The sequence below is a fragment of the Tyto alba genome, unplaced genomic scaffold, assembly GCF_018691265.1.
Source record: "Tyto alba isolate M040663 unplaced genomic scaffold, T.alba_DEE_v4.0 Super-Scaffold_7, whole genome shotgun sequence".
Classification (NCBI taxonomy): Eukaryota; Metazoa; Chordata; class Aves; order Strigiformes; family Tytonidae; genus Tyto; species Tyto alba.
This window is the reverse complement of record NW_024881328.1, coordinates 18927919-18953668: the sequence shown is the minus strand read 5'-3', so window position 1 is coordinate 18953668 and position 25750 is coordinate 18927919. Positions and strand designations below refer to the sequence as shown.

The following is a 25750-nucleotide window of genomic DNA, read 5'->3' as shown; positions in this document are numbered from 1 at the left end:
ACCAGATGTTTTGCAGAAAAAGATTCCAAAGTCATAGCACTATGAATTTTGCACATAATACTAAACATAAACATAACAGTAAAGAAATAAATGCTTGACAAGTTTGTGCTTTGTTGTAGCAGCACTTTAAAAGGCTTGTAGCTCAAAGAGAAACAACCTCAATGCTACTAAACATTTTTTTTTTTTGAGTTTGTAAACTCCCCATTCATATACTGGAAGGGAATGAAAACACCAAGGACACCCATAAGCACCCAAAACTGGAAATTCCCAGGGCACTGGATGACCATTCAAGCTCCTTCACCTTCTAACTAGCATCATTTTTTTTTCTGTTTATCCCTGTATTCAAGAAGAGGTACTATGGCACGAAGCTTAAGCTCCCTTCATCTTTTTCCTTGGCTGTCCAGTCCATACAGCAAGAGTTCTTGAATACAAACTTGTCTGGTCCTTGAAAATTAGAGCTTTACTGAAGTGCTAGTAAAATTGCACCTACAACAAGTCTTGTCTGTTCATATACCTGTGATGTTTCAAAGAACATTTCTCTCTCATCCACTGTAATTTTGAAGGTGTTTGGCTGTGGTGCTCCGAAGAAAACAATGTGCTCATACTGGAAAGTTTCTAGTGGTTTAGGATCCCCTCGTTTGTAGACAGACACATTCTCTGTGCTGACTCCAAGCCAAAGATCGTTTGGAAATCCACCCTCTTTGCACTGAAGAAAAAGGAACATGAAACTTTGCATAAATGCAGTGGAGAATCAAATCACCTTTAATTCAAGGAAAAGCCCTCCATTTCTGGCTCCTATAGACATTTCAACTCTTCACTCAATAGAAAAAATAGGATGTCTGTAGAAGGAATCTTTTAGGCACTCCTGCTGCAAAGATTTAGATGTAACATGGCTGAGTCAAACACTAGCTGAGTAATAAACAACTGTAATACCTAACAGCTCTCATCTGATTTTAAAGTGATTTAGGAAGTCAATATTCCACTTATGATTTTTACAGATAATATAGTGAGTGCAAGCAACTTCCCAGGGTAATCCAACTAGGCAGCAACAAAACTGATAAAACTGGAACTGTGGATTCCTACTCTAGCAAGCTAAGTGCAGTGGTCTAAGTGACCCAGTCTCAACAGTTTCTGTTGTACAGAATTGTGGTTTTTGCCAGTAAGGAAAATAGGGTTTCCTTTTACTTTTGCTTTCACTAGCCACCGCCTTCTTAAGCCCAAAATAATTTCCCAAATTCTATTGCTCATATAATGGAGTGGGAATCCATCGACACCCTCCATTTACTGGGACGCACTAGCTTGCTTGTTCTGTGCTCTCTGTCCACACTTCTTTGGGTCTGTGGTACTGCAGGCTTACCCTAAGATTACCATGGCAAAATGCAGCCCATTCCTGAAATTCCCTTCTGCTGCTGAGCAACATAACACACACAGCTGTATCTGTTCTCCAGACTGATGCCCCTCCTTGGCAGTAGCTATGAGTTTATACATCACTCACCTCAACATCAAAGAGGGTTGACCCGTAACCTGGCCACTCCTTTACAATGGCCATGTATTTCACCATGGCCTGATGCTGAGAGAGTCCCTGCAGCTTGGTCCATTTCTGTGCTATGCTTGCCCGAGCAGCTGAAAGCTCTTCCTTTACCCACATCTCCATCATCTGCTCCTCTTCTACCTTCTGCTTCTTTACAGAGCCTGTCTTGAAGCTACGTTTCAATGTCCCTTCAAGGAAGCTGGTCCGTCTCCTCTCCAGGGTATGACTGGTAGTGCCACTGCTCTTTGTTGAGTGCAGTATTTTGGATTTTAGTCTGTTAACTGGGTAGATTCCATCAAGGGTCCAACTTATTTTAGAATAATCTCCATGAAGATACTGCAGCCGTAGAGCTGCTAAGCGCTGCAGTGTGTCCTCTGGTGCAGGAAAATGACCATCTATGAGGCTTTCATGAGCCTACAAAAAAACAAGAAATTCCTCAGTCATTAGAAGTACGCTTACTCGCCACTGGGTCCATGTACAGATTCCTATGGCATCTGCCCATCCCAGCAGGAAATATGTAATTCAGGAGGTCAGAGCAAACATTACAATAAAGAAGTCAAAGTCTGCAACTGGTTCATGTGCGGGGAACACCTCTTTCTGCAAGCATGGACAGGACAGAGATCTCTGAGGGGCTCCTATCCTGTAGTGAAAGTCTTACCATGAGGACTTTTCAGGTCTGGAAAAGATGGGAAAGACTGGCAATTTGTTTTGTGCTGTACCAGCTATAGCTCCTGTGTGGAGATTGTCATAGAATCATAGAATGGTTTGAGTTGGCAGGGATTTTAAGGATTACCTAGTTCCAATCCCCCTGCCAGGGGCAGCAACACCTTCCACTGGAGCAGGTTGCTCAAAGCCCCACCTAACGTGTCCTTGAACACTTCCAGGGAGGGGGCAGCCACAGCTTCTCTGGGCAACCTCCCTCACAGTAAAGTATTTCTTCTTTATATCTAATCTAAATCTACTCTCTTTCAGTTTAAAACTATTACCTCTCGTCCTATCCCTACACTCCCTGACAAAGAGTCTCTCCCCATCCTTCCTGTAGGCCCCCTTCAAGTACTGGAAGGACACTGTAAGGTCTCCTCAGAGCCTTCTCTTCTCCAGGCTGAACAATCCCAACTCTCTCAGCCTGTCCTCACAGGGGAGGTGCTCCAGCCCCCTGATCATCGCCATGGCCTCCTCTGTACCTGCTCAAGCAGGTCTATGCCCTTACGCTGGACACAGTGCTCCAGGTTGGGTCTCATGAGAGCAGAGTAGAGGGGGAGAATCACCTCCCTTGACCTGCTAGGTGATTCTCAACACCAAGGAGTTGGATATAATATTCAACACCAGAGAGTTAGCTATAATAAATTCAAGACTCAGTCTCATTGCACACCCGCACCTTCCAACTCCTCCTCGTTCACCTGATGCCTCTCCCAGTCTTCTTGGTTTCCTGTGCCTGTTCTTCTGCGAAATATATTTAAGGGGCTTTTTTGCTACATCCATCTAATGTCTGGATAACTTCTACTCTCCTACTGTTACTCCTCTTCCACCACTCTGCTAGTGAAAGCAGTGTAGACTGAAAGCCTTGTCAACAGGGAGTTTGGTACAGTTGAGTTTCCACAGCATACCATGATGTATTGTTCCTGACTGTTTCTTAAACATTCTGTAGTTAACAATAGTTAATCTCCATTTCAAGAAAGCCCTTTTAGGGAACCACTGTCTGTGTGATGCACATGCCATCCATTTGAACATCAGCGAGTTTTAGTCTTCATGACACTGGTCCCCTTCAACACGTATTAATTAATTTTTAGCAGCTAGAATTTTCTGAGGTAAGATCAAAGTGTTCCTTAGAAGTAATAAAGATGGGACGAATCACACATCTGGGTACTCCGGGCAGTTTAGTTTTGCATCCCTAATTGCAAGGTTATTTCACACCAGTGTGATCTCTGGTGCAACCAGCATCACTGTGCTATGGAGTATAGTGACTTAAAAAAAGATTCCTCAGCAGATAAATATTGTCAACTACACTCTCTTTTCCTTTTTCTGTAGTACTCTTAATGCCTCTCTATTAATCAAAATAAATTGCCCAAAAGATAGTGGTTTTTTAGTCAATTCCTGTAACACCCCAAGGACATGTTATTCTTCTAAGCTGACAGGCAGATAGCTAGATTTTCCAGTTTTCTTTACGCCTATGTTCTGCAAGCAGCTACTTTTAATGTTTCTTCTTGAATCATTATCCAAATTTCTGTATCTTTTAAAATTAAAGATAAATTTTAAAAGCATTTTATCATCACTGGTCTTTCAGGTTTTTTAAGCCCTTGTTCATTTTTCTTGCTTTTGTTCTAATATTTCTATTCCCTACAGAACTTCACAGTATACCTGCTTGGTAGATTTCAGGCAAAAATCCAACATGCTAAATTCTTCTGTTCCAACTAGCATTGCCACTTGCAATGCAAAGGTAAGCTAGTTTTCTGTATACTCTTGAGTGCTTCTGCCACCCTAGAAACCAAATCACTCTCCCAGAGTGCAATTACCTGCTCAAACATGAAGGCAAACTCCACTCCATCTTTGGGAACATTCTCAATATCCAGGAAGCAATAAAGCTTAAAATATAGCTGCCACTGTCCTTCTTCCTCCTCTTCTTCAGAGCCAGCAAGTCTGCAAGACGGGAAATCGAATGAGAGGGTAAAAAACAGTAACCAGAAGCACCACAGTACTGGGATGTCCCCAGTGCAACTCAAAATATGAAGGTACCCCTGTGTTTCTGAAAGAGAGCATACAGAACTACCTAATTTGCTAGGACTACCTAATTTGCCAGGACAATCTCAGTGCAGCAGAGTTTTCTGGTAACTTCCATTTTCTTCCTCTGAGTCACACAAATTTTTGATTCAGAAGGACCCAAAGTTCTTATCAGATATACGTGATCAGAAAATTAGATCAATGGTTCTAGATAAACTCTTGAGTTGGGGGCAGAGCACAAAGTATACTCCCCATTTTCAAGATACTGTTTCCATGTAATCTTGTGACTGTGAAAAGCATCAGCCTTGCCACCATTTGGAACAATTCTATTTTTGCCTTTAGAACAGATATAAAATAGAAAATGGCATTGCCAGCTTCTTTCACAATTTATTGCTTTCTTTGTATGTCTGGCCACACACAAAATCACAGTCCACAGTAAGAAATCAGAGCTGCATTTCTATGCCCAAATCTTTGCTCTCTCTTCTGATATAGCTATTATGATGCAAATTGACTCCTTGATAAAGGCACTACTAATTTTGCCCTGACAAGCCTGATAAAGAATGCTTCTTCATCACCGAAATAGATATGGTTTTCCATGCAGTGAGAAAAAGCACCTGAACCTTACCAAAGGGAAGTCCAAACCAGAGTGAAATGTTGAGTCACTGCAGCTGCTTTGGATAAAACTACCTGACTATACTATCACTTAACCCAGTGTTACATCCAACTAGGAGTTAAAAGCTTTATGAAACATTCTTCTACCTCTCAAACTTGGCCAAGATATCAGCCACAATCACCCGACTCTCAACAGCACGGTCCACCTGCTGATTATGTTCAAAGAGTGCAAACATATTACGGCTGTCCTCCATTGCTAAACCTCGGATCAGCTTTTCAACCACCTGCAAAATCAGAGAGAGACAGAACACAGAGTGAGTATTACACACACTTCCATAACAAAGAATCAGTACCTCTTCAGGACATTCATCATTTCACAGACCTTCATCACATTTCTCCCTTAGTTTTCTCGTTTTCAGATTAAAGAATTCTAACCCTGAAAGATCATTCCCCGCCAGGAAGTCACTACTTATATTTAATCATCCTCGCTGTTCTTCTCTGAACCTTTTCAATCTCCACTACCCTTTTGAAGATGGGGGAATTAGAATAATGCCACTACTTTTTTTTCTTTACTACTATTTTTATCTCTGTTTAGCACTAATGTTTTCACAGACATGTCTACTGTAACCTGGAACCTTGCTTCTGACCTGCTAACAATTAAGTTACTAGTAGAATATCCCTACCAGAAGGATTATGTTATGAACTGAGGTTTCAACTTGTCCAGAAAACTGTGTTTAGCAAGTCTTCAGAATTATTACCTTTCCAATGGGCGGAACACCAAAACAAAAGTGTTTAGATTTTGCAACACAATTGTTAAGTGATATTCTACAACCCAGGTATAGGCCTTGCATAATTCTGAACCTGAAGAATAAGCTGAGCTTTCTCTACAGACTTTGTGCATGCAGCAAAAGAAAAGTAATTAAAAAAAAAAAAAAAAAGATAAATTTGAGATGAATGGGAAAAAGGGAGTCCCTTCAACAGCCCCAGTATCCAGACACAGAGTTGTGCTTACACCTGGTTAATGCTACTAATGCATTACCTCCCCGGCGCTTGTGTGGGAATTGATGGTTATTTTACATGAGCCACCGCCATGGCAGTACACCGTTGTGGTCATTTCTTCACGGGTGAGAAGAGCCTGTATTTCATCCTGGGAGGGCACAAACTCCCTTGTTTTTGTTCTCTTCAGCGAATCACTTATGAATTGAGCATACCTGTCAATTTCTGAGCCTGGAAAGAGGTCTTTTACCCTAATTGTGAAGAGAAGCAAAAAAAAACATTATGCAGTGAACCAGAAAGCATGCACATTAGCATATAACTTGGACTACTGTACATAAAGAGTTCAGTAGAGATAGTGATGTCAAGTGCAACCACGGGAAGAATGAGCCCGCTTATTTCGTAAACCATACAACCTGCTTTTACTAGTCATTTCAAAGTCACTTCAGTGGCATTTCTCAGCAATGTATGAAATAAGCAGTTCAAACTTTCTGGAGTTTAGTACCAGCTGAAGGTAGCAGGATTGACTATCTTAATTTAGAAAATTAAGATTAAAAACTATGAAATCAAATGTAAACTTTTTTTTTCATTTTTTCTTAATTGTTTTTTAATTTGCTGTCTGTGCTTGAGCCACTTCTACAGTATTTTTCAGAATCAAGAAGATAATAGATGCTCATACATGGTTCTCTTCCCTCCAAGGCCAGCAGTTCTAAGTATGACATTATCTGCAACTCCAGTGATAAAAACATGAAATAGCAACATGTAGTATTCCTCAGAATGTCTTAGAATCAGGGCCTGGATGTAGATATTTGGTGTACTGGCACAATTCCACCACTCTTTCCTCGCTGAGAAGGAATCAAATAGCTTTTATCGATTTCCCTCATCATTAATGAATGGAGTGAGGCTACATGGCTGCAGCTCAGCCCCAATGCAGAACGCTTTGGAAAGCTGCATTAGATGCTAAAGATGAATTGGGAAGAAACGTGAATGATTTAGTACATTAAAATTGGAAGTTAAAGCAGATTAGAAATACAGATTGTAAGCATTATGTGCTCAGTTAAGCAATGTCAAAAAATTATGAATTTGATTTACAGTATATCTACTCCACAGTACACATTTTCCCTGTGGCAGCTGCAAGGTAGTACATATTTCGATGTATATGAAAGTACAGTCCTCACCTTTCCTGCAGGGTGAGAATGTTTATATGGACATTAGTAAGCGGTTGGTCATCAGCAGTAAATCCACTTTAACACAGTCTCATGGTATTCTGTTTGGGTAGCCTTACTTCCCACATCCCGTTGACACAACAGGATGGGTGGCAATGGGGGAGTTTGAATACAACAGAACAACTGGTAGCAAGAATAGTGCACAAAGGTAGGAGGCTGCAACACCGCAGGAAGATGTTTGCACAGGAGGAGGGTGAGACAGGTAACTACAACAGGCAGAGGAAGATAAGCAGAGAGAAGGGAAAAGGGCTGCGAATGCAAAGGACGTTTACCTTCTAAGGTGGAACTTGAGGTAGCGCAAGATTCCTCTACTGGGCAGAAAAGTGCAGCTCATGCACGACATCAACTGCCAGTGGTGCAAGTTCCCAGCACTGTTAGGATGCGGCATGTGATTAGTTTGTTTGATGAGCTGACAGTATACTTCATCACGAAGGGGCTTTAAGTCATGGCAGGTCTGCAGAATGCCTTGGATAATGGGTATGGGGTCAGACACTGTCTCGATTTCCTGAAGGGAGTTAAAGATCTTCACTGCTTCATCCTGTAAGCTGCTGTAACCCTTCTCCTGTTGCACTGGGGAATGACCACAAAGGTGACAAGAGGTGAGCATCTCCCTCATTCTCTACTGGCCCAGCAACACTACAAGCAACTGTACTGGTCTGTCACGGAAGAACAGCAACCTGAGCTCATCTCCTGAACTTAAATTTATATTCATAATTCATTAATGCTTCCCCCTTAAATGTGCAAATGCAGTTTTAATGAGTATTTGCCAACATGTAACTTGTCACCACTGCAAATCCATTTTTGGATATACTGTGCAGAAAAGCAGAGTAATGTTTTTAAGGGAAAGTGGCATTGAAATGTAGTTCTGGCTTCAGTGTCTGCAGATGAGGTGCCAAGAGACAGCTTTTGGCACCTCATCTGCAGACACAGGTGAAGGGGTAGCAGAAAGTCATCTCTGTGTAAACTGTCTCCTCACCTGAGAGCAGATATAAAGCAGAGGGTCATTAGTGCAATTAAGGCTTTAGGTGCCTGCAGACACTGAAGCCTGGCTTGTGTACTTCCGAAATTCTGTGTTGTGCCCATATTAGCTTTGACCCCTGAGTCAACACAGAATTTTGGCAAACTGCTGTACCAATGCAGCTTTTACCTATTGTTTAGATTTAAAATGCCTACACCAAAACTGGTTAAGTTTTTTAAGCACCTAAATGTCTGCTTTGAATGTGATACTACAATACAGATGTCTGTGATACTACAATACTGCTGCAGGCTTGCATTCTCCTTTGCACATCTGGGGCTGGAGGTCGTTCTGAATGTCCTATTTAGCCATTGCTTCCCCAGGGACCATGCATTCATTGTACAATACAAATACACAGCCCTGTAGCAGTAAGTTCCACAGTTTAAGTACTTGCTCTGTAATTTTTCTGTATTGCTGAATTTGTTTTTTCTGTGCTTTTAATCTGCCGCTTAATCTAAACCTTGTATCATGACTGACAGGGAGCAGTTACTCCCCTTCCATCTGTGACAGTTCTCTAGCCCTAAGAACTTATTTTTGAGGCTGAAGAGTCCTGTTCTATTTAGTTTCTTGATTGTAAGCAAGTCTTTCTATGCCTTTGATCACCTTTGGGTAGGTTTTTACTCCACGTGTATCTCTGTTAAGATGTGGAAGGCCAAACTGCATCCCGTATTCAAGTTGCAGGTGCATGATACATCAATACAAAGCCACACAAAGACTTTCCTTTTCTAAGCTTTCAAAACCTTGTATTAGCTGTTTTGTTTCTGTGCTCAGCACAAGAGTTGACATTTTCATAAAGCTATGTAAATTTGTGTTCACTTTCCTAAGCAGAACTAGATCACTACCTATGTAGCAGACTTTTTTTCCCATATACACTGCTTTGTATATGCAGATTGAAATTAATTTCTGAAAAGATTCTGTGGCCCCTTAACTCCATGTTAGAGATTCTTCTATAGGTCTTCAGCAGCAGTTTTCAGATTTAGTATGCCAAACAGTCTGGAATCATCAGCAAATCAATTCAGTTTTCTGGTGACCTATCAAACAGTCTAGCTCTTTTATGTTCCTAAAGCGTCTGAAGAAAGGACTCATTTAAGTCTGGTTTTACAGCAGCTTCTGTGAGAATACTATCCTGCTGCCAGTTGCATGATGTAATCCTGTTGTAGGACTTCAGTCCACTGGAGCCATTCGAAACCCAGGTGCAACTCAAAGATGACAGGCTGCACATCCCCAGACGGATGATAAACTATCTGACTCTGTTTACTTTAAGATTCAGTGTTCCTAAGACACAAGGCAATGGACACAGAATACATTCTGGGTAAAGAAAGGAACTGCTCCCTCTCCAAACCCTGTAAGCTACACTGCCCCAAATGGACTTCACCTGCACAGAGAGAGCTTACACACTACTTTCGTGGTGCTCAGGCTCCACACTGATCCTCAAAATGTGAACAGATTCTGTGACATGGCTCAAATACTTACAGTTGACACTAACATCTCCATATGGTAGTGGGAGCAATGGGGAATGCAAGGGGTGCTGGGTGTATCGCAAGATTGGGTTTCTCCTATATGTCTGTTCCACTACTTCAAAGTTTGTGCTGTTTTCCTGGAAAAAGGAAAAAATAATTATCCTCAAATGGGAACAGTCCTTCAGAGGATGCCCTTATACATTTAGGTTCAAGCTCAAGCACCTTTATCTAAGTTTCTGGAGGTCCATAAAGGAACTATGTGACCAAAGCATCATTCACAAATAAAAATCACTCTGTACATTATTTCTGAAAATTAAACATAAGAATAGCCATGCTGGGTGATACCAAAGGTCACCAAGCACAAGATCTTGAATTCAAATATGGCTTGAGGCTGATACCTAATGCAGGCATGTACAGGCATTTATGGCATGATTCCTCCTCCCTGGTATATCCTTCAGGCTTTCAATAGCAAATGGTTAATGGACTTTCTGACCATGGACCCACCGTGTTCAGTATGTAATAATGAGCCTGGCCACCCTTGAATTTGTCTGGTTGTACTACATGTGTTTACAGAACAGACAACCAAAATGCACATGGTGTTAAAAATCTGGGCCTGTCACTATCATACGCACCAGCATCACATTCTTCTACATTTTGTCCTATAATCCTTCCCTAACAATACTTAACATTCCATTTGTCCTTGAATCCTGGGCTGAAGTTTTCCTAGATTCTCCACAATCATTCCCAGCTCTTTCTTCATGAATAGTTAGTCTCTAATTTCATCTAGTGAAGAGCTCATCACAATGTGTATGTTTACATACACATTTCTTCTGAAATATGTTTTGTTGTGTCTTCTAATATGAGTCTTCATTTAATTTGCCACAATTTCTGTAAAGAAGCCTTTTCAAAAATTACTCCCACTACAGCAGCACAATTTCTGCTATTTTGAAGGACCCTTTCTTTCCACTCTGCTATTTAACCACACAAGCCTAAGGTACCAAGAGAACTGCAGGGTACAGCAAAGTCACATGGTTGGTAGGAATCGAAATTTTTATATTTGTGTTAGGAGGATGCTTAGGAGAGGAAAGGATGAAGTAGGGATTTGCAAATACTTGACGGTGTAATCCTGCATGCAATTTGTAATTGTACACAGTTCTAGCCTAGACTTATGCAGATTAATTAGCATGATAATTCAAAATAAAATTCAGGTAAGATTTGATTACTTAGTTGCACAGTCATTTAGGTTTCTTTTATCATCTTTTTTTTTTTTTTTTCCCCTCTAAGACAGCAACCCTGTTTCTTGCCACATTCTCAGCAATGACTGGGATAAGGCCAGTGGTGATCTATTTCCCAACTCACTTGGGAATTAGCATGCTGCTACTTACCCTGATGTCACGGATTAGTTGCTGTGTAGGTGTTTCTATAGGAACTTTGCTGTCAATGACACCTTGAATGGCAGAGGCCCAGCGCATAGCTTCATTCAACAGCTTCGTGTAGAGTCTGTAGGAGTGCTTTCGCCCATGGACAATGATGTTCCAATAGCCTGTGGAGAAACAAAGAAGTTGGAAGGAGAAACTTGCTTCCATGTTACATGGCTGGAGGTTAGCAAATGCGACACCCATCTACAAGAAGGGCCAGGAGGAGGATCCAGGGAACTACAGGCCTGTCTGCCTGACCTTGGTGCTGGGGAACGCTACGGAGCAGATCATCCTGACTGCCGTATCACAGCATGTACAGGACCACCAGGCAATCGGGCCCAGTCAGCATGGGTTTATGAAAGGCAGGTCCTGCTTGACTAACCTGCTCGACTCCTTCACTGACAAGGTGACCTGCTTAGTGGATGAGGGAAAGGCTGTGGATGTTGTCTACCTAGACTTTAGTAAAGCCTTTGTCACTGTTTCCCACGGCATTCTCCTGGAGAAACTGGCTGCTTATGGCTTAGACAGGTATACACTTTGCTGGATAAAAAACTGGCTGGATGGCTGGGCCCGAAGAGTGAATGGAGTTAAATCCATTTGGCGGCTGGTCACAAGTGGTGTTCCCCAGGGCTCAGTACTGGGGCCAGTTCTGTTTAATATCTTTATTAATGATCTGGATGAGGGGATTGAGTGTGCCCTCAGTAAGCTTGCAGATGACACCAAGTTGGGCGGGAATGTTGATCTGTTTGAGGGTGGGAAAGCTCTGTAGAGGGATCTGGACAGGCTGGATGGATGGGCTGAGGCCAACTGTATGAGGTTCAACAAGGCTGAGTGCTGGGTCCTGCACTTGGGTCACAACAACCCCATGCAACACCACAGGCTTGGGGAAGAGTGGCTGGAAAGCTGTCCCATGGAAAAGCACCTGGGGGCACTGGTTGACAGCCAGCTGAATATGAGCTAGCGGTGTGCCCAGGTGGCCAAGAAGGCCAATAGCATCCTGACTGGTATCAGGAATAGTGTAGCCAGCAGGACTAGGGGAGTGCTTGTCCCCCTGTACTTGGCACTGGTGAGGCCGCACCTCAAACACTGTGTTCACTTTTGGGCCCTTCACTACAAGAAAGACATTGAGGTGCTGGAGCATGTCCAGAGAAGGGCAACGGAGCTGGTGAAGGGTCTAGAGCACAAGTCTTATGAGAAGAGGCTGAGGGAAGTGGGTCTATTTAGTCTGGAGAAAAGGAGGCTGAGGGGAGACCTTATCGTGCTCTACAACTACCTGACAGGAGGTTGTAGCGAGGTGAGTGTTGGGTCTCTTCTCCCAAGTAACAAGCAACAGGATGGGAGGAAATGGCTTCAAGTTGCACCGGGGGAGGTTTAGAATAGATATTAGGAAAAATTTCTTTACTGAAAGGGTTGTCAAGCACTGGAACAGGCTGCCCAGGGAAGTGGTGGAGTTACCATCCCTGGAGGTATTTAAAAGGCATGTAGATGTGGTGCTTAGGGACATGGTTTCGTGGTGGACTTGGCAGTGCTAGGTTAATGGTTGGACTTGCTGATCTTAAAGGTCTTTTCCAACCTAAATGATTCTATGATTCTCTTTTTGTCTGTAGCATGTGGCTGAGGAAAACCCCTGCTGCTTTGATAGCAACATATGGTATGTCTGGTTAAAACTGACTAGGTAGCCATTAAACATCCCCCATTCCCAAAACATATTTATCAGCAGGAATGTCCCAATCCAGGCTTTGGTACAAAGACAGCTTTCCAAGATACAAGTACTTTGCAGTGTAACAGGAATACTTCCCTGCCAATCAGGCAGCTCACTTTCACAGACAGTGTTTGGGCTACACGGTGCTATTAATCACTCGGAAAGTGACCGCTCTACCCACAGCACCCAGTCAGATTGCCAAATCAATTCTCATAACTTTTAAAAATAATGTGTTTGACATAAACTGAGAGAACATATCACGGTGATGACAATTCATTCTGCTAAAGGCAGCCCTAGACATCTGTTGAGATCAAAAACATGGATTCACCCTTAACCCCATAACCCAAGTTCCCTCCCAAACACCTAAGGCAAGCAATGGAGGATCGTGGCAGATCCTGCCTTCCCAGAACTGTATCATGCTGCACAGAAAGCAAACACAGGCCCTTGTCATCTTTTATTTCTAACAAGTGGAGTGATGCTTGAAAAGAGGACTTACAGTGTATGCCATTGCTGTTATTTAAGAGAATAACATTGACCTTGGAGACAAATGTAGGTCATAGTGAGTTATTTATGGAGGTGTACTGATAATTACAGTGTCAACTATAAGAACTCATACCCCTTTCCTTATCTGGGAAACACTTAGATAAACTGTGACACTAAGTGAAAAAACATCGGCACTGTCTATCTCCGTCAGGTGTGAGGGACTTAGTGTTGCTTGCACACTACTCTCTGGTCCTTTGCAAGTCTTTTACAGTTTCTGTGGGGAAAGATGTTTGCAGCCAGACACAGAGCCTCAGATAACACCAAGACTACCTTCTCAACATGACACACCATTACATTCCTGCACCATCCCCTCTTCAAGCAACTCCACACATGGAAAGTCTGCTCATTACTGCTTTCTTCTTCTTACCTGTGTCTTTGAAGACTCTCTCATCGGGCTGCACTACGGAGCAGAGGCTGTTGAGCACAAGTGTGCCAAGCTTGGCAGCTGTGCGCTCAGATGACTTGTAGTAATCAAGGGCAGTGTTTGTCAGAACAAACCAGCGTTTCTTCATCTTCAGAGAGGACATCTTGTTGCTGCTCTGAACCTCTTTATGAAGCCAGCCTAGCACAGGAACACAAACATGTCAATGCTTTCACCACCACAGCAATCCCCTCTTGACTGGTGGCTCTCTAACTCTGGGACCAGACTGTGCCTCTGTGCAAAAGGCTCATGCTGGGACCTACCAGCTCTGTTTTACTGGCTATAGCAGTATCCTGCACAGTCACTAAGAAATTAGCCCAAATTTTTACACAGAGCTGTTCCATCCTTCAGCTCCATGTATTTTTTTATTGGTGATCTGTGGTTTGGTTTGCCATCACCAGGAGGGCATCCTCTATTCAGGATGCTTCCCTCACAAGTCACACACATCTGAATAAATAATTTACAATTAATTCTTCCAAAGAGATACCAAATGCCTATCTAAACCTCCGTGGAACAGGTTTGGTGATACATGTCTTCTAGTAGAAAGATCTGTAAGCTTTACATGCATCTCTTCCTCCCATGGTTTTGGATTTCTCACAAAAAGAAAAAAAAAAAAGAAAAAGAAAAAATTCAAAGAAAAAATTACAGTCTGCGTTGCTAAAGCTGTCAAAAAAGACAATTTTCTACTCAGAGCTGTAAAAAGCAATGTTGACCCACAAGGTGAAATAGTTCAAAGAATGTGGGACTGCGCCCAGAGGTTCCACATAAAGAAAAGATAATGAGACAGACCTTCCTAAATATATGCCTTTGTGGCTATACCGCTGTCACACAGACATCTTACTGTGAAGCGTAGAGCACACACTGACTCTGCCAAGGAGCATTCATTTTTTTCTTTAACTAATGAACAATATGAGATAAAAGAAACTGTTGCCTTGCAATTACGTATTTTGAATTTAAGGTACTCAAGATGTTGTCTGATAATATGCTTTATATCATTCAATCTCCTTGAATTTAAGACTAGGATGGAAGGTTTATGCCACTTTTTGGTGACCCTTTTCTTCCTGACTTCCTGCTTTGCCATGATCACTCTCAGACCTGTATTGCCTCACTGATACTTTCTGGAAAATATAAGTGAATTTGCTCATGCACTTGCTTTCCACAGACTGGATTAGGAACGTCTTCGTACATTCAAGACCATGTGATAAGCTGAAAGTACTAAGGAAATTTAAAAATATTTGAGACAAATGGGGGAATATTTTGTAATATGTGTGTGATCACTACTCATGCATCATCAATTCCAACTAAGCTCTACCTAGAAACATAATTCAAATCTTTTGCTCAGCCTCAGGGAATTATTCTCACCTCACTATGTCTACCATAATCAGATTAGTTTGTGTAGCTGAGGACAGCAGCAATCCCACAACGATCTCTCTCCCTCCCTCTTCACATGACAGGTGTCAGAAGGAACAGAGCTTTCTGAAAACAAAAGCTGCAGTGTCATGTTATAGTCAGTCGAAGCCAGCTGCTCCTAAACAGCAGCCATGCTCCCTCCTATTCCCTGATGGCATTTGCTGGACATGCTGAAATGGGCTATGGAACTAACATCAGAAAACTAAATGTATAAAGAAGTACTTATTTTTTTTCCAGCTTTAGCCTTCTGAATCCACCTGACAGGGAAACAAATAAGACCCACTGCCAGAACAACACAGGATGTGGCAAGCAGTGGGCAGGAAGGTGGAGAGGGGCAGAGAATGACTGTGTTTGGGGAGCAGCTAAACTCTAGATTGAACTAGCTGCAATAAAACTTCCCCCTCAGATTGTAAACAAAAGATGAGTTTCACATGTCATAATGGCATACATTTCCTTTTACCTCTCACAAGGAATTCCTGGCCATCAACCTTAGATTCGCCTTTTGGTTTCTGCAGCAGGGAAATCCAGTGATGCATCTCCTCAGGGGTGTCGCTGTTGCAGTGAATCACTCGATTTGCTGTGATGATCACAAAGGAATTTGGTCTGCCAGAAAATAAAAGCACTGAAATTGATTTTAACCATACAAATATCTCAACACACAGCTCACCCAAAGCCATGTCCCCTACCTTCCCATAAACAATGCAGAAAGATTCTCTGAATACAAACTACAGAGGAGTGTAGAAACACCTAAGAGCATCTCCTGTGCAGTTGGTCTGCAAACTGAGGAATGCAGAGACCAGATAAATGGAATTAAACATCTTTCAAAAGCTATTTCCAAAGACTAGAAAGCATTAACTAATGATCAGCTGTAAAATGTCCAGACAAAATGTGTCCTACCATAAGGATATCCACAACTCTGCACAGAATTGATGCTTTACAGGAAAATGGAAAAATAAAAATATGACCAGTTCCAAGAGGACAGACTCAGAAAGCTTTGAAAGCAAAGATGGATTTCTATGAGAAAGCAGAGAAATTGAAAAGTAGAATGCAAGTATGAAGCAAAAGGTAAAGGTGCAAATCAAGTAACTGTCTGGCCATTGTATAAACCTATGGAAGATAAAAATAAGCTTTTCCTCAGAATTTGTTTAATGTTGGTTCAAATATTGATACTCCAGAAGGGTATACCTTAGCAGATGCATGAACAAATTTTGACTGTTTATCTTACTATCTGTGCCTAGTTTTTTACTGCTACACAGATTAACTGTGAGGAGCCCAGGCTGAGAGCTGGCTGAAACATTTTGATCAATGAAATCTTAGTTCACTACTGAGATATGCATTTTCTTAACTAGTAACCCCAAAGCCCTGGCAACCTGTGTGAAAAAAAAAAAAAAAAAAAAAAAACCTGACCACATAAGTAAATAACTTAATAGCTAACATTTTACTTTAGCACTGTAGTAAGAATCTTTGCCCTGGTCGAACTTGTTAACACTATGGGAAATAATTAAATGTTAATGTGAAGTGATGGGAAATGTCCCATAATCTCTTCTCTGAAACTAACCAATCTACAAACTAAAGGTCTGTGCTCTGCTGCATTGCAAAGATTTCAAGCAGAGTACAGACTTCTAAATTCATCCATTTGTTTCCCCTAAATTTACAGGATTAACTCAAAATTACCCTGTTGAAAAACTACAAGTGCTGCTTTTTCTGGATGTTTTTGTTCAGTGTTAATAATAGGTAAAATTATAATTTCTTGACATTGAGATTATGCTGTTTCCACTTTTAAGTGGGAAAGGAGAAATTTTCATTTCAAAGAAAATACATGTGTGAACTTCATGCCTGTGAAGTGACATAGCTTGAAACAAGCTAAAGACTTCAGTTATGTTTATTTCTTTGGAGATAAATTCTTATGAGTCTAAACAAATGCAAACCTCAAAGAAAACCTAGGCCTACCCACAAAAATATGTTAGAGACTTTCTGATCTAAGAGATGGTCAGGTTGCTGTACCTACCTATCAGGATTGTCTGAGGCACAGACAGAGTCAATAAGCCCAACATCCAGGGTTCCCTGTACAGTGAGAAAGACACAGATAACAGGAATTGCTTGCATCTTAAATTACACACATTATCCTTCAAGAACAGTATTGGAACTGAAAACATTCTTCTGAATTCCAATAGCTTGAGTAGAAATGAACATATGAGAAAGGCACAAATGAGTCATCTTAGCTCCCTAAGCAGCATGAGATGTGTAAGGGCTCCACAGCACTGGAGGAAAAAGAGCTACAAATTTCCAGACAGCATTATGAAGGTCTGAAATAACCTTTGTCAGTATCTCAGTACTGGCAAAACACATAAATACGTTGTTCTTCCCAAGTGCGTATCTTCTGTCTGGAATAACTGTGACCCAGACTAGTCCCATAATCTCATTCAAAGACATTTTATCTGCATGAGGCAGCCCCCCTCTTCCCCTCAAACCAAAGAGAGCTAATGGTGATCAAGCTGAGCCACCCTTCACAACCACCATGTTCTCCACTGCTTACCCTCTTTTCTATCAGCTTTGCTGTTTCTTTATAATAATTGTCCAACTTTCTTATACTGCTCACGAACTACAGCACTGCATGTGCTGGGAAAACATGCACAAAACAGTTAAACACAGAAGCCTCTAAGCATGCCCACAGACCGGTTGCACAGTAACTCACCACAGCATTCTTTGGATTGGCCTGTTCGTCTTGCATTTCCCTCAGCTGCTGTGCTGTAGCGCTGTGTACTCGGCTCAGGACATTAAACCAACCGCTGGCAATCGAAACAGACTCAGGGTTAAGATTTGGGTAGTGAAACTAGCTCTAGAATATGATCAAGGAACCTGGAAAGCTGACATCGGGAAGATTTCTTCATCCAGAATTTCCTGAGGACTATGCTACAAAATATCTCTTGGGCTGATCATACCGGATTCTAATGTCTTCCTTCCTCCTTATTTATCCATGAAAATTCTGTGCACGTTCTCCAAGCCACTGACAGCTGCTCCTGCAAAATCCAGTTTTCTACTTGCTATTCAAGGAACTCTAAGCAGGCAGTGGCCTTACCAGGGAGCACATCAACAGACTGAGAAGAGCATACAGCAGTTGTAAAGATAGGGTCAGTTGGGAATCTTCTTGGACTAGAGTCCTAGAGACGCCTGGGAGCCTTCTTAACTAGTCTCTCTCTGATCTGCTCATAAACTTGAAAGTCGTATGGCTGTTAATTAATCATGGGAGTTTTTATACATTAATTTGGTATTAGGTTATTTGTCTGTGAAGGGCTTCTCTTTACAGACATATCTGGGGGCTAATCTCTGTTGCAGAACAAGCAGATTCTTATCTGTAGCTTCCAGTGAGATCAGCAAACATCTAGACATCATGGAGGATTCTCAAATTGGATACTCTGTGACATCTGCTAATCTGCCCTTTGCTAGTGCAATTGTTGATGCTTTCTTCTCCCTCAGAACAGAGACTGATGTGGCATTGACAGAGGCCACATTTGCTTTACACTTGCCCTAGCAATTCTGCAACATTATCTTAGGGCATGCCTATTCTAGTTGTGAAAGTTCTGGGTATGGAGTTACTGTTTCTTCAGCTACTGCCCCTTGAATTTGCCTGTTTCTTGTTCATGTGGCTGTTCTTCAGTCTATTTCTGTTAACTTGTGTCCAAACACCTTCCCCCCTTCTTCTCCCTACACCCAAATGAAATATTAACAGATTTTAAATAACTCCACAAAATCAGATTAAAGTAGATCAGAGAAACAGTTAGACTGGCTGGGGTGGAAGAACAGAAGCTTTGGTGAGAGTAGGAAAAGTGGGAAGACATAAGCAGCTAGGGACAGTAACCTCTTAACTTGGCTTTGCATAGACAGAACAGGTTGTCCAACCTGCCCTTAAACAACTGATTCCCACTGCCTGGCCTGGACGCCAAGAAGGAAGGACATGAGTCATTTGTTTGCTTTGCACTAGGAAGATTTTATCAGATGACACTACAGACTCTGATAAGCTGCAGCCTTTTCTCTGTCTCCTGGATAAAACCCAGCTGCTCTCGCAATCATTTACAGACAACATGAATAGACTTTTTGTTTGATTCAAGATTCCATTTAATAAATAAATCAGCTATTAGATGTTCCAGTTTATATTAAGGTTTTGTGTGTCTCCTGAAGTAACCCTTGAATTCAGCATGCTCACAGCCACATAAGAAGGTGGCAGTCCTGTGACTGACTGATAGACTGAACCACCATCTCGTTAGCTGCAACAGAGTGTCCCCAAAGTAGGTGTGGTACCTCCCAGCAAGCACAAAATTACACTCTGGAATAAATCCCCTCTTTTCTCCAGAAAAAGGCTAGCGATTATGTTTCCCAGGCTCTCCCATGAGTAGTTGGGTCAGACCTGTACGGAATGAACAAACCTAACAAAACTCCCTCTCATACCTGGCATCTTCTGGTGACTCTGCGACAATGTGATAAACTCTGTCTTCTGTCACAATGTCCAAGGCATTCTCCTTTTCATGAATGTCCACGATCTCCCTGGAATACAGCAAATCACAAGAGCCAAAACTGAAAACCTTTCACAGGCATAAATTCCATCTGGCCAATTTTCTTCACATCATACCATTCACCTTACAGATGGGAAATCACTGGTTCAGATGGCTTGTAAATGACAGAAGCACAAAATTCCTCCAACACACATTAAGAATTTTAGGGTCCCCTTAAAAAGATTTGTACAGTTAATCTACTACAGAAGCAAAGTTTAAGGCATTAAATGGATTTTCTTCAAGACACCAGGAGACTAGATGGAAGAAGAGATAACAGGGAGGTTGATACCAAGGGCTGTTTACAAAGTGGGGTGTGACACTCTTTTTGGCACTTTACAGGTCCACACAATGCCAATAGGTGACTAGTCTCTCCTTTCTTACAGCAGAAGCTGAGGAATTGGCTATGGCAGAAAAAAGAGCATTAAGAACTCAGGAAAAAGCGTAGTACATGCTGTCAAATTCAACTGCCCCTGTGAGCTTCATACCACCTCTGTGAAATGCCTGGAGAAGCCAGGAAACAGATGGAGTCAAGGTAGGGGAGAATGCATGGGGATATGTAGTTAATTAGCTCCTCCTGGTCTGGCTCTATCCATGGCTTGGAAAGAGCTTCTGACAGATTATGAAATGCAAGACTGGAAAAAGAACTATCAAGTAATTCCAGACTCCCTCCAGAGTAAAACTAGAAGCTCTAATTGTTTTTTCCTTCCCTTATGTTTCTGATTCTCCTAGCCCTATGGGAGATACATAGGCCAATGAACTGGCAGCAAAGGACACTTCATTGTTGATTTAGAGAGTGAGTGCTAGCAATCAAAAGGATTTATTTCTTCACTCACTTTGCCCCTCTGATATCGATTGTCCCCTTCAGCTTTTCCTCACTATCATTCTCAAAGTACATCAGCTTGGATTCTCGAAGCACAAACCAACGGCGTTTCCAGTTGCGGCGTGAAAGTGTTGACATGCCTCCACCTTTTTTATAGAGCCAGCCTGACTTCAGCGCCTCTTGCTTGGTGCGGAACCACATGAAGGCCTCGTTCTTCAGAACACACCAGCGCCGCCTCCATGGGTTCATCAGACCTCCTGCAAAGCGAGGGAGCAAGATCTCATCAGACATGCAACAAGGGCCGTGTTTCCATTCTGATCCTGCTTCATGGGCACTTAGTTGCCACTTTAGTTCCTATATAAAACAAAGGAGCTGAAGGGGAAAAAACAAGGTTAGGTTTAAGTTTGGACCGAGGTAAAACAGAACAAACTAGTGAAACAAACGTATAGAAATATATGCACTATTCATATATTTCTGTACTGTCCTCAGTTTTGTAGCTCACGAGTCATTTAAGCCCATACCAAGTGGCGCAACTAGGTCTCAGAAGCAAAAATGCCATCTAATTCCCTGACATCCACTTCCTATCTCTTGGGTTTTATTTGCTTGTTTTAAATAAAAGAAAAAAAAAATAAAAGAGTAAACTGAGAACTAAGAGCAGATAAAGATGATGATTCTGGAGAAACAGAAGAAGAAAGAGGGTTTCCTGAATTCCATCCTTCCGTGGTTTTGGCTAACGCTGCTTACCTTTCATGTAGAGATAGCTGTGAAAATAGGGTGGCCCTGAGCCATTGAAGATAGTAACTCGTCCATTACAAAACTCTTCATCTGTATCAATGTAAACATCCACTTCCTCTTCACTGTCCAGAAACTAAAAGGAAAAGAAGAACTACAGGCTACTTGGGTTCTCCTGGTCGCAAGAGGACTGGAGCAAATTAACAAGTCTAGGGAAGTCACATGATCAGAAGGTGCAAAACTACACGTACTCCCTTTACAAAAAAAAAAGCAATACAGTAAAACTAGAGGCCTGACAGCTTACCCATTAATGCCTAAAGCAAGAGTCTCCAGAGTACGGAATTTTCATACCAGAAAGGAGAGTGACATTTGGCAGTGGACATGGCTAGAAAACTCCAGTTACCTGCAGCAACAAACTTTATTGTTTCAAGGCAGAGCCCACAGTCCAAAATCTAATTTAATGGTATTAAGAGAGAATTTTTCATTTTGGAAAAGTTTTCTGATTTTTCTGGCAGACAGGCCAGGGTGCTGGACAAGATGGAGCACTGATCTAACCCCAGCAAGGAAATTCGTTGCTTTGGGTTGATTTAGAAAAAAAAGTACTTTCCAGGGTAACTGAACCCTAAAAACAAAGATCTAAATTACTGAAAAATAGTATTATATTTACTCATCCCTGTTCTCTAACTAGATAATGGCCCTCAGCCATAAGAAAGTACTTCACACGCAAAATCCCAAATTACACTATCATTTCCTTTACCTTAAATACAACTTCCTTTGATGGGCTTTATTACTTTAATACCAGTGAAAGCAGCTCCTTACACCTTTTCCTTCCTCAAATGCTGTTCTTTTTTTCATTTTTCCCTTCTGTCCTCTCCTCGTCCCCTTTGCACTCCTCTTTTGTCTCATTCCTTTTCCATTCATTCATTCTCCTTCTCTTGTCATTAAGTTCAAAAACCAGGTGCTCCTGGATCAGCAGTGACTGATGGGATCTTGATCCGGCTGCAGTTATCTCTTCCTGTGGCTCATGGCATGACATAGCATCAACTGGATTTTTTTCATGAGTCTTACTCAGAGGAGCACAATAAAACACTCTACTTTTATTTACATATTAAGTAGAATGGTAGAAACTGGCCTAGGCTGTGACAGAATGATTCATGACTTGAAGATTACCTGACAGTGATCTGTGAGTACCTGCCACAGAGAAGGTAACTTTACTCAAGCAGAGCACATCATAAAAAATTCTGATGGCTGGCAGCTGACATTAGGGAAATGTAAACAGGAAAAACCACACAACTTTTTAAGGGTCACAATTTGCCATTGGAAAAGGATAGCAAAGAAGTAAATTGAATTCATTAAAAAAAAAAAATTTCTAAAAGATATTTTGTAATTCAAGTCTCTACTCTCAGGGACATCATTTATCTGAAGTATTTTTATGGCTGTCATCAGCTTCACACCTGAACTCCTCACCATCCCATGTGGGCTTATCTGACATCCTGTTCTGTGAGGGGATTTATCATTGCATTATTAAGCAACTAGCCTGAGGGCACTCAGGAAGTCCAGAGCCTCTAAACTGAGATGCTTCAAGTGTGAGACTAATAGCCCAGCTTTCCTACCCTGCCATTGTCCCTGCAGTAGGAATTAAAAGGTTCAGTAGTCTTGGTTATGCGCACTAAAACCCAGCCTGAATGAGCAGAGTAATTTCTTCTAGCTTTAGAATACCTTAACTTGTACATAGCGGCTAAAAATAAACCCTTGACTCTGAACAGTAACAGGACTGGAACAAGAGAAACGTTAGTGATGGAAACAAATCAAACCCCAGCTTTTCCCATTTCCTCTTGTGATTGTCCACTGGAAGCTCAGGCTATGTCTGTGAAATCTCTCTACGGCAGAACATGTACCTACCAGACACTAGTTGCCTGCTTTCAGTCTTCCTAAAGGGTGTTACATTAATCTATGGTGATGGAAACAATCTAAAATAGCCTAGGTATATATGTGCTGTCTTGTGTACCAGTAGACACTGGACAAGCCCTCTGGCCTTCAGCCTATGTATGATTCTTCCCCTTTTTTCAAGCTGACTACTGATGTAAGAGAGAGTTATATATTAGTAACAATACCCAAAGCAAGCAGGCATATAGTAAGAAGGCAAGGATGTTATAAGTATCAACAAAGTCACACTAATGACCAGAAAGGTGAAGGGAGGGATTCTTACCGAGTCCAGGCTGCCGCGGTTGGAGTCCAGACTGGTACCATGGGAGTGTCTGAGACCTTCCTCACCATTCAGAGGCTCAGCTGAGGCACTACCTGCATCTCCACAGCCATCAAACTCCTCATGGTCGTAGTCAGACTCCACATCTGGGGGAGAAGTGTAAATTGGCTCTCCCACCTCTCCACTGTTACTCCTCTGCTTATCTGAGACAGTGCTGTAAATGCTTTCTGCTGGGTCAGATAGGGCTCTCTTCTCCTTGGGGCTAGTGGCTCTTTCCACAGGTTGTCCTGGAGCAGGGACAACCTCTTCCACTTGCCTTTGGAGAAGTGAAAGGCTTGTGTCTGCAACTTTCTCTGAGTAGTTACCACTGTTTCTTGTGACCTGTTGATTCAAGACCATCAGACTGGAAGTTGGCCGTCCTTCATCATCAGCATGAAAACCCTCATCCACTTCTTCTTCAGCCAGTGGTGCCACCAGGCTGCAGTCAATGTTGAGTGTCCCCTCACTAGAGAGTGAGCGCTCTAAGTTCTGCACACTTTCATCCAGATTGCCAAAATCCAGCAGCTCCAAGAACTCCTGGGCAACTCTAGATGCCTCCTTCTCCAGCCTCTGAATCTCTTCTTCTCGTTGCCGATTGATTTCATTCCTAGCGTTTTCACAGATGATAGACATGTGATCCTCTTTCTGTTGCTGCAACTTTTCAATCTCCTTCTCCAGTCTTAAGATCTCCTCCATCTGACGTCTCTCTTCTTCTTGCAGGGGAATATCTACCTCCTCAGACTTTACTGCTTCCACCTGAAAGAATTTATAATAGTGTTAAAGCAGTTTCTTCAACCTGTATGTGTTCCTTGCCTGGACCTTTCACCCTTCCTATCTCCTGTGCTTGCCTGTACTTCCCATCTGCAAAAAGATGACTCTAAGCATCCTGCAATCATCCATGGTGTAAAAGCTAAAGGTAGAACTACTGAACCTTCAGGCACCTCCTTTCTTCCAGCAGCCTACCTCCTCTCTGAATCATACAAAGAAGCTCACTGGGATCAGTGAATTTTTAGAAGAGCCTCTCTGTCTGCTGCTCACGTTACAGCCCTTTGTACACAACAGTTTGGATAAAAGCATTCTGAAAGTCCATCCTCTCTTTTTGAACTATCTCACAGGCATATATACATATAGGAGAAAGCGACTGCATACAAATACATATATGCACAGCCTGCTTAAGAGCGGAAGATTTCCCAGAAATTAATTAAACGATTGTGGGATTTGTTGCTTCCTGAGTTGGGGGTCTGACTATCAGAATCTAGGTCTGGGAAGGATATCTGCAATGAAGCAGGACTGCATCCACTCCAACCTCACCCCACCAAAACTCTACCCATCATTTCTTGGCATTCTTTAGCATCACTGGATGGATGATGGCTGGCTGCTGAAGACTCTGTCTTCCTCTATTCTCCATACTGAAGTAACAGAAAATTTCTAGCAAATACATAATAATTAGAAGACGAAAGATACTGGTAACTTTCACTGATGTTTAGCTTTAAGATAAAGCCACTCTCGCCTCCATGGAGGATGTTGAAAACATACACACATAAGAAAAAGCAAGAATAAATTCTAAAAGGATTCCATGTACTTCCTGATAGGAGTATGACAACACAGCCAATGAACTGGCCCATTTAAGCCACAATCCTTGTTTCCTTCACAGTTACCCTGTTGTTTGTTCTCTGCTTGACTCTTACTTGCAGACAAATTCATTTCTGTACTCTAGTATGTCATCTCGCCTGAATAGAGCTGGCCTGAAACTGGGGAACAAGTGTTTTGGGAGAAGCAGTAAGAAGATACACAGCTGTTTCCTCACACCTCAGGGTAGGTGGTCTGCTCTTTGATATATCCAGTACCAACAATTAGATCAGTTACAAGGGGGTTATTTTAGCCATGGTAACAGCCGGCTGCACTCTTATTTTGGCTGTTACAGGCAACAATCCAGCAAAACAGACTGTGTCACAGTGTAGCATATCACAAGGTCATGGAATAAGCTCGAGCAGCAGAGATAAAAAAGGATGCTGCATGTTCAATACAGAAATTTTCATATAGGAACTATGCAAGCTGGTACATGAGCCTTGGAAAAAACCTTACCTTGTTAACTCTATGCATCTCTGCCAAAGCCAAACACCTGCAGGTTTTGAGTGAACAAAGCCCATTTTTTAAATAGTGTTGCCACAATAATATTAGCTCCAGGCAAAGCACAGGCAATGAAGGACCCTTTACAGATACTCACCCAAGAGAAGACATATGAAAAGAATAACTGTTAAACTTACCTGAGCAAGCTGGAGTAGCACATTCAGTTGCTCCTTTTCTCTGTTAAAAAACAAGATATAATAGTCAGAGATATACCCAGTTCTCCC

The 25750-nt window shown here is 41.9% G+C and overlaps 1 protein-coding gene across 2 annotated transcripts in view; it reads right to left on the bottom strand.

The window, feature by feature from the left end:
* Positions 1-25750, bottom strand: part of LOC104361196 (unconventional myosin-X) — a 93865-nt gene that overhangs the window by 2357 nt on the left and 65758 nt on the right. For both annotated transcript variants that reach the window (XM_042784198.1, XM_042784199.1), the window contains 17 exons: positions 25664-25703; positions 23361-24152; positions 21164-21287; positions 20433-20676; positions 19496-19591; positions 17745-17838; positions 17058-17113; positions 15510-15652; positions 13586-13780; positions 10941-11098; positions 9569-9692; positions 7353-7650; positions 5901-6108; positions 5009-5145; positions 4045-4168; positions 1496-1945; positions 515-706 (listed from right to left, as the gene is read on the bottom strand). In XM_042784198.1, the coding sequence (XP_042640132.1) occupies positions 515-706; positions 1496-1945; positions 4045-4168; positions 5009-5145; positions 5901-6108; positions 7353-7650; positions 9569-9692; positions 10941-11098; positions 13586-13780; positions 15510-15652; positions 17058-17113; positions 17745-17838; positions 19496-19591; positions 20433-20676; positions 21164-21287; positions 23361-24152; positions 25664-25703 (3475 nt within the window). The remainder of the gene's footprint in view (positions 1-514; positions 707-1495; positions 1946-4044; positions 4169-5008; positions 5146-5900; positions 6109-7352; positions 7651-9568; positions 9693-10940; positions 11099-13585; positions 13781-15509; positions 15653-17057; positions 17114-17744; positions 17839-19495; positions 19592-20432; positions 20677-21163; positions 21288-23360; positions 24153-25663; positions 25704-25750) is intronic.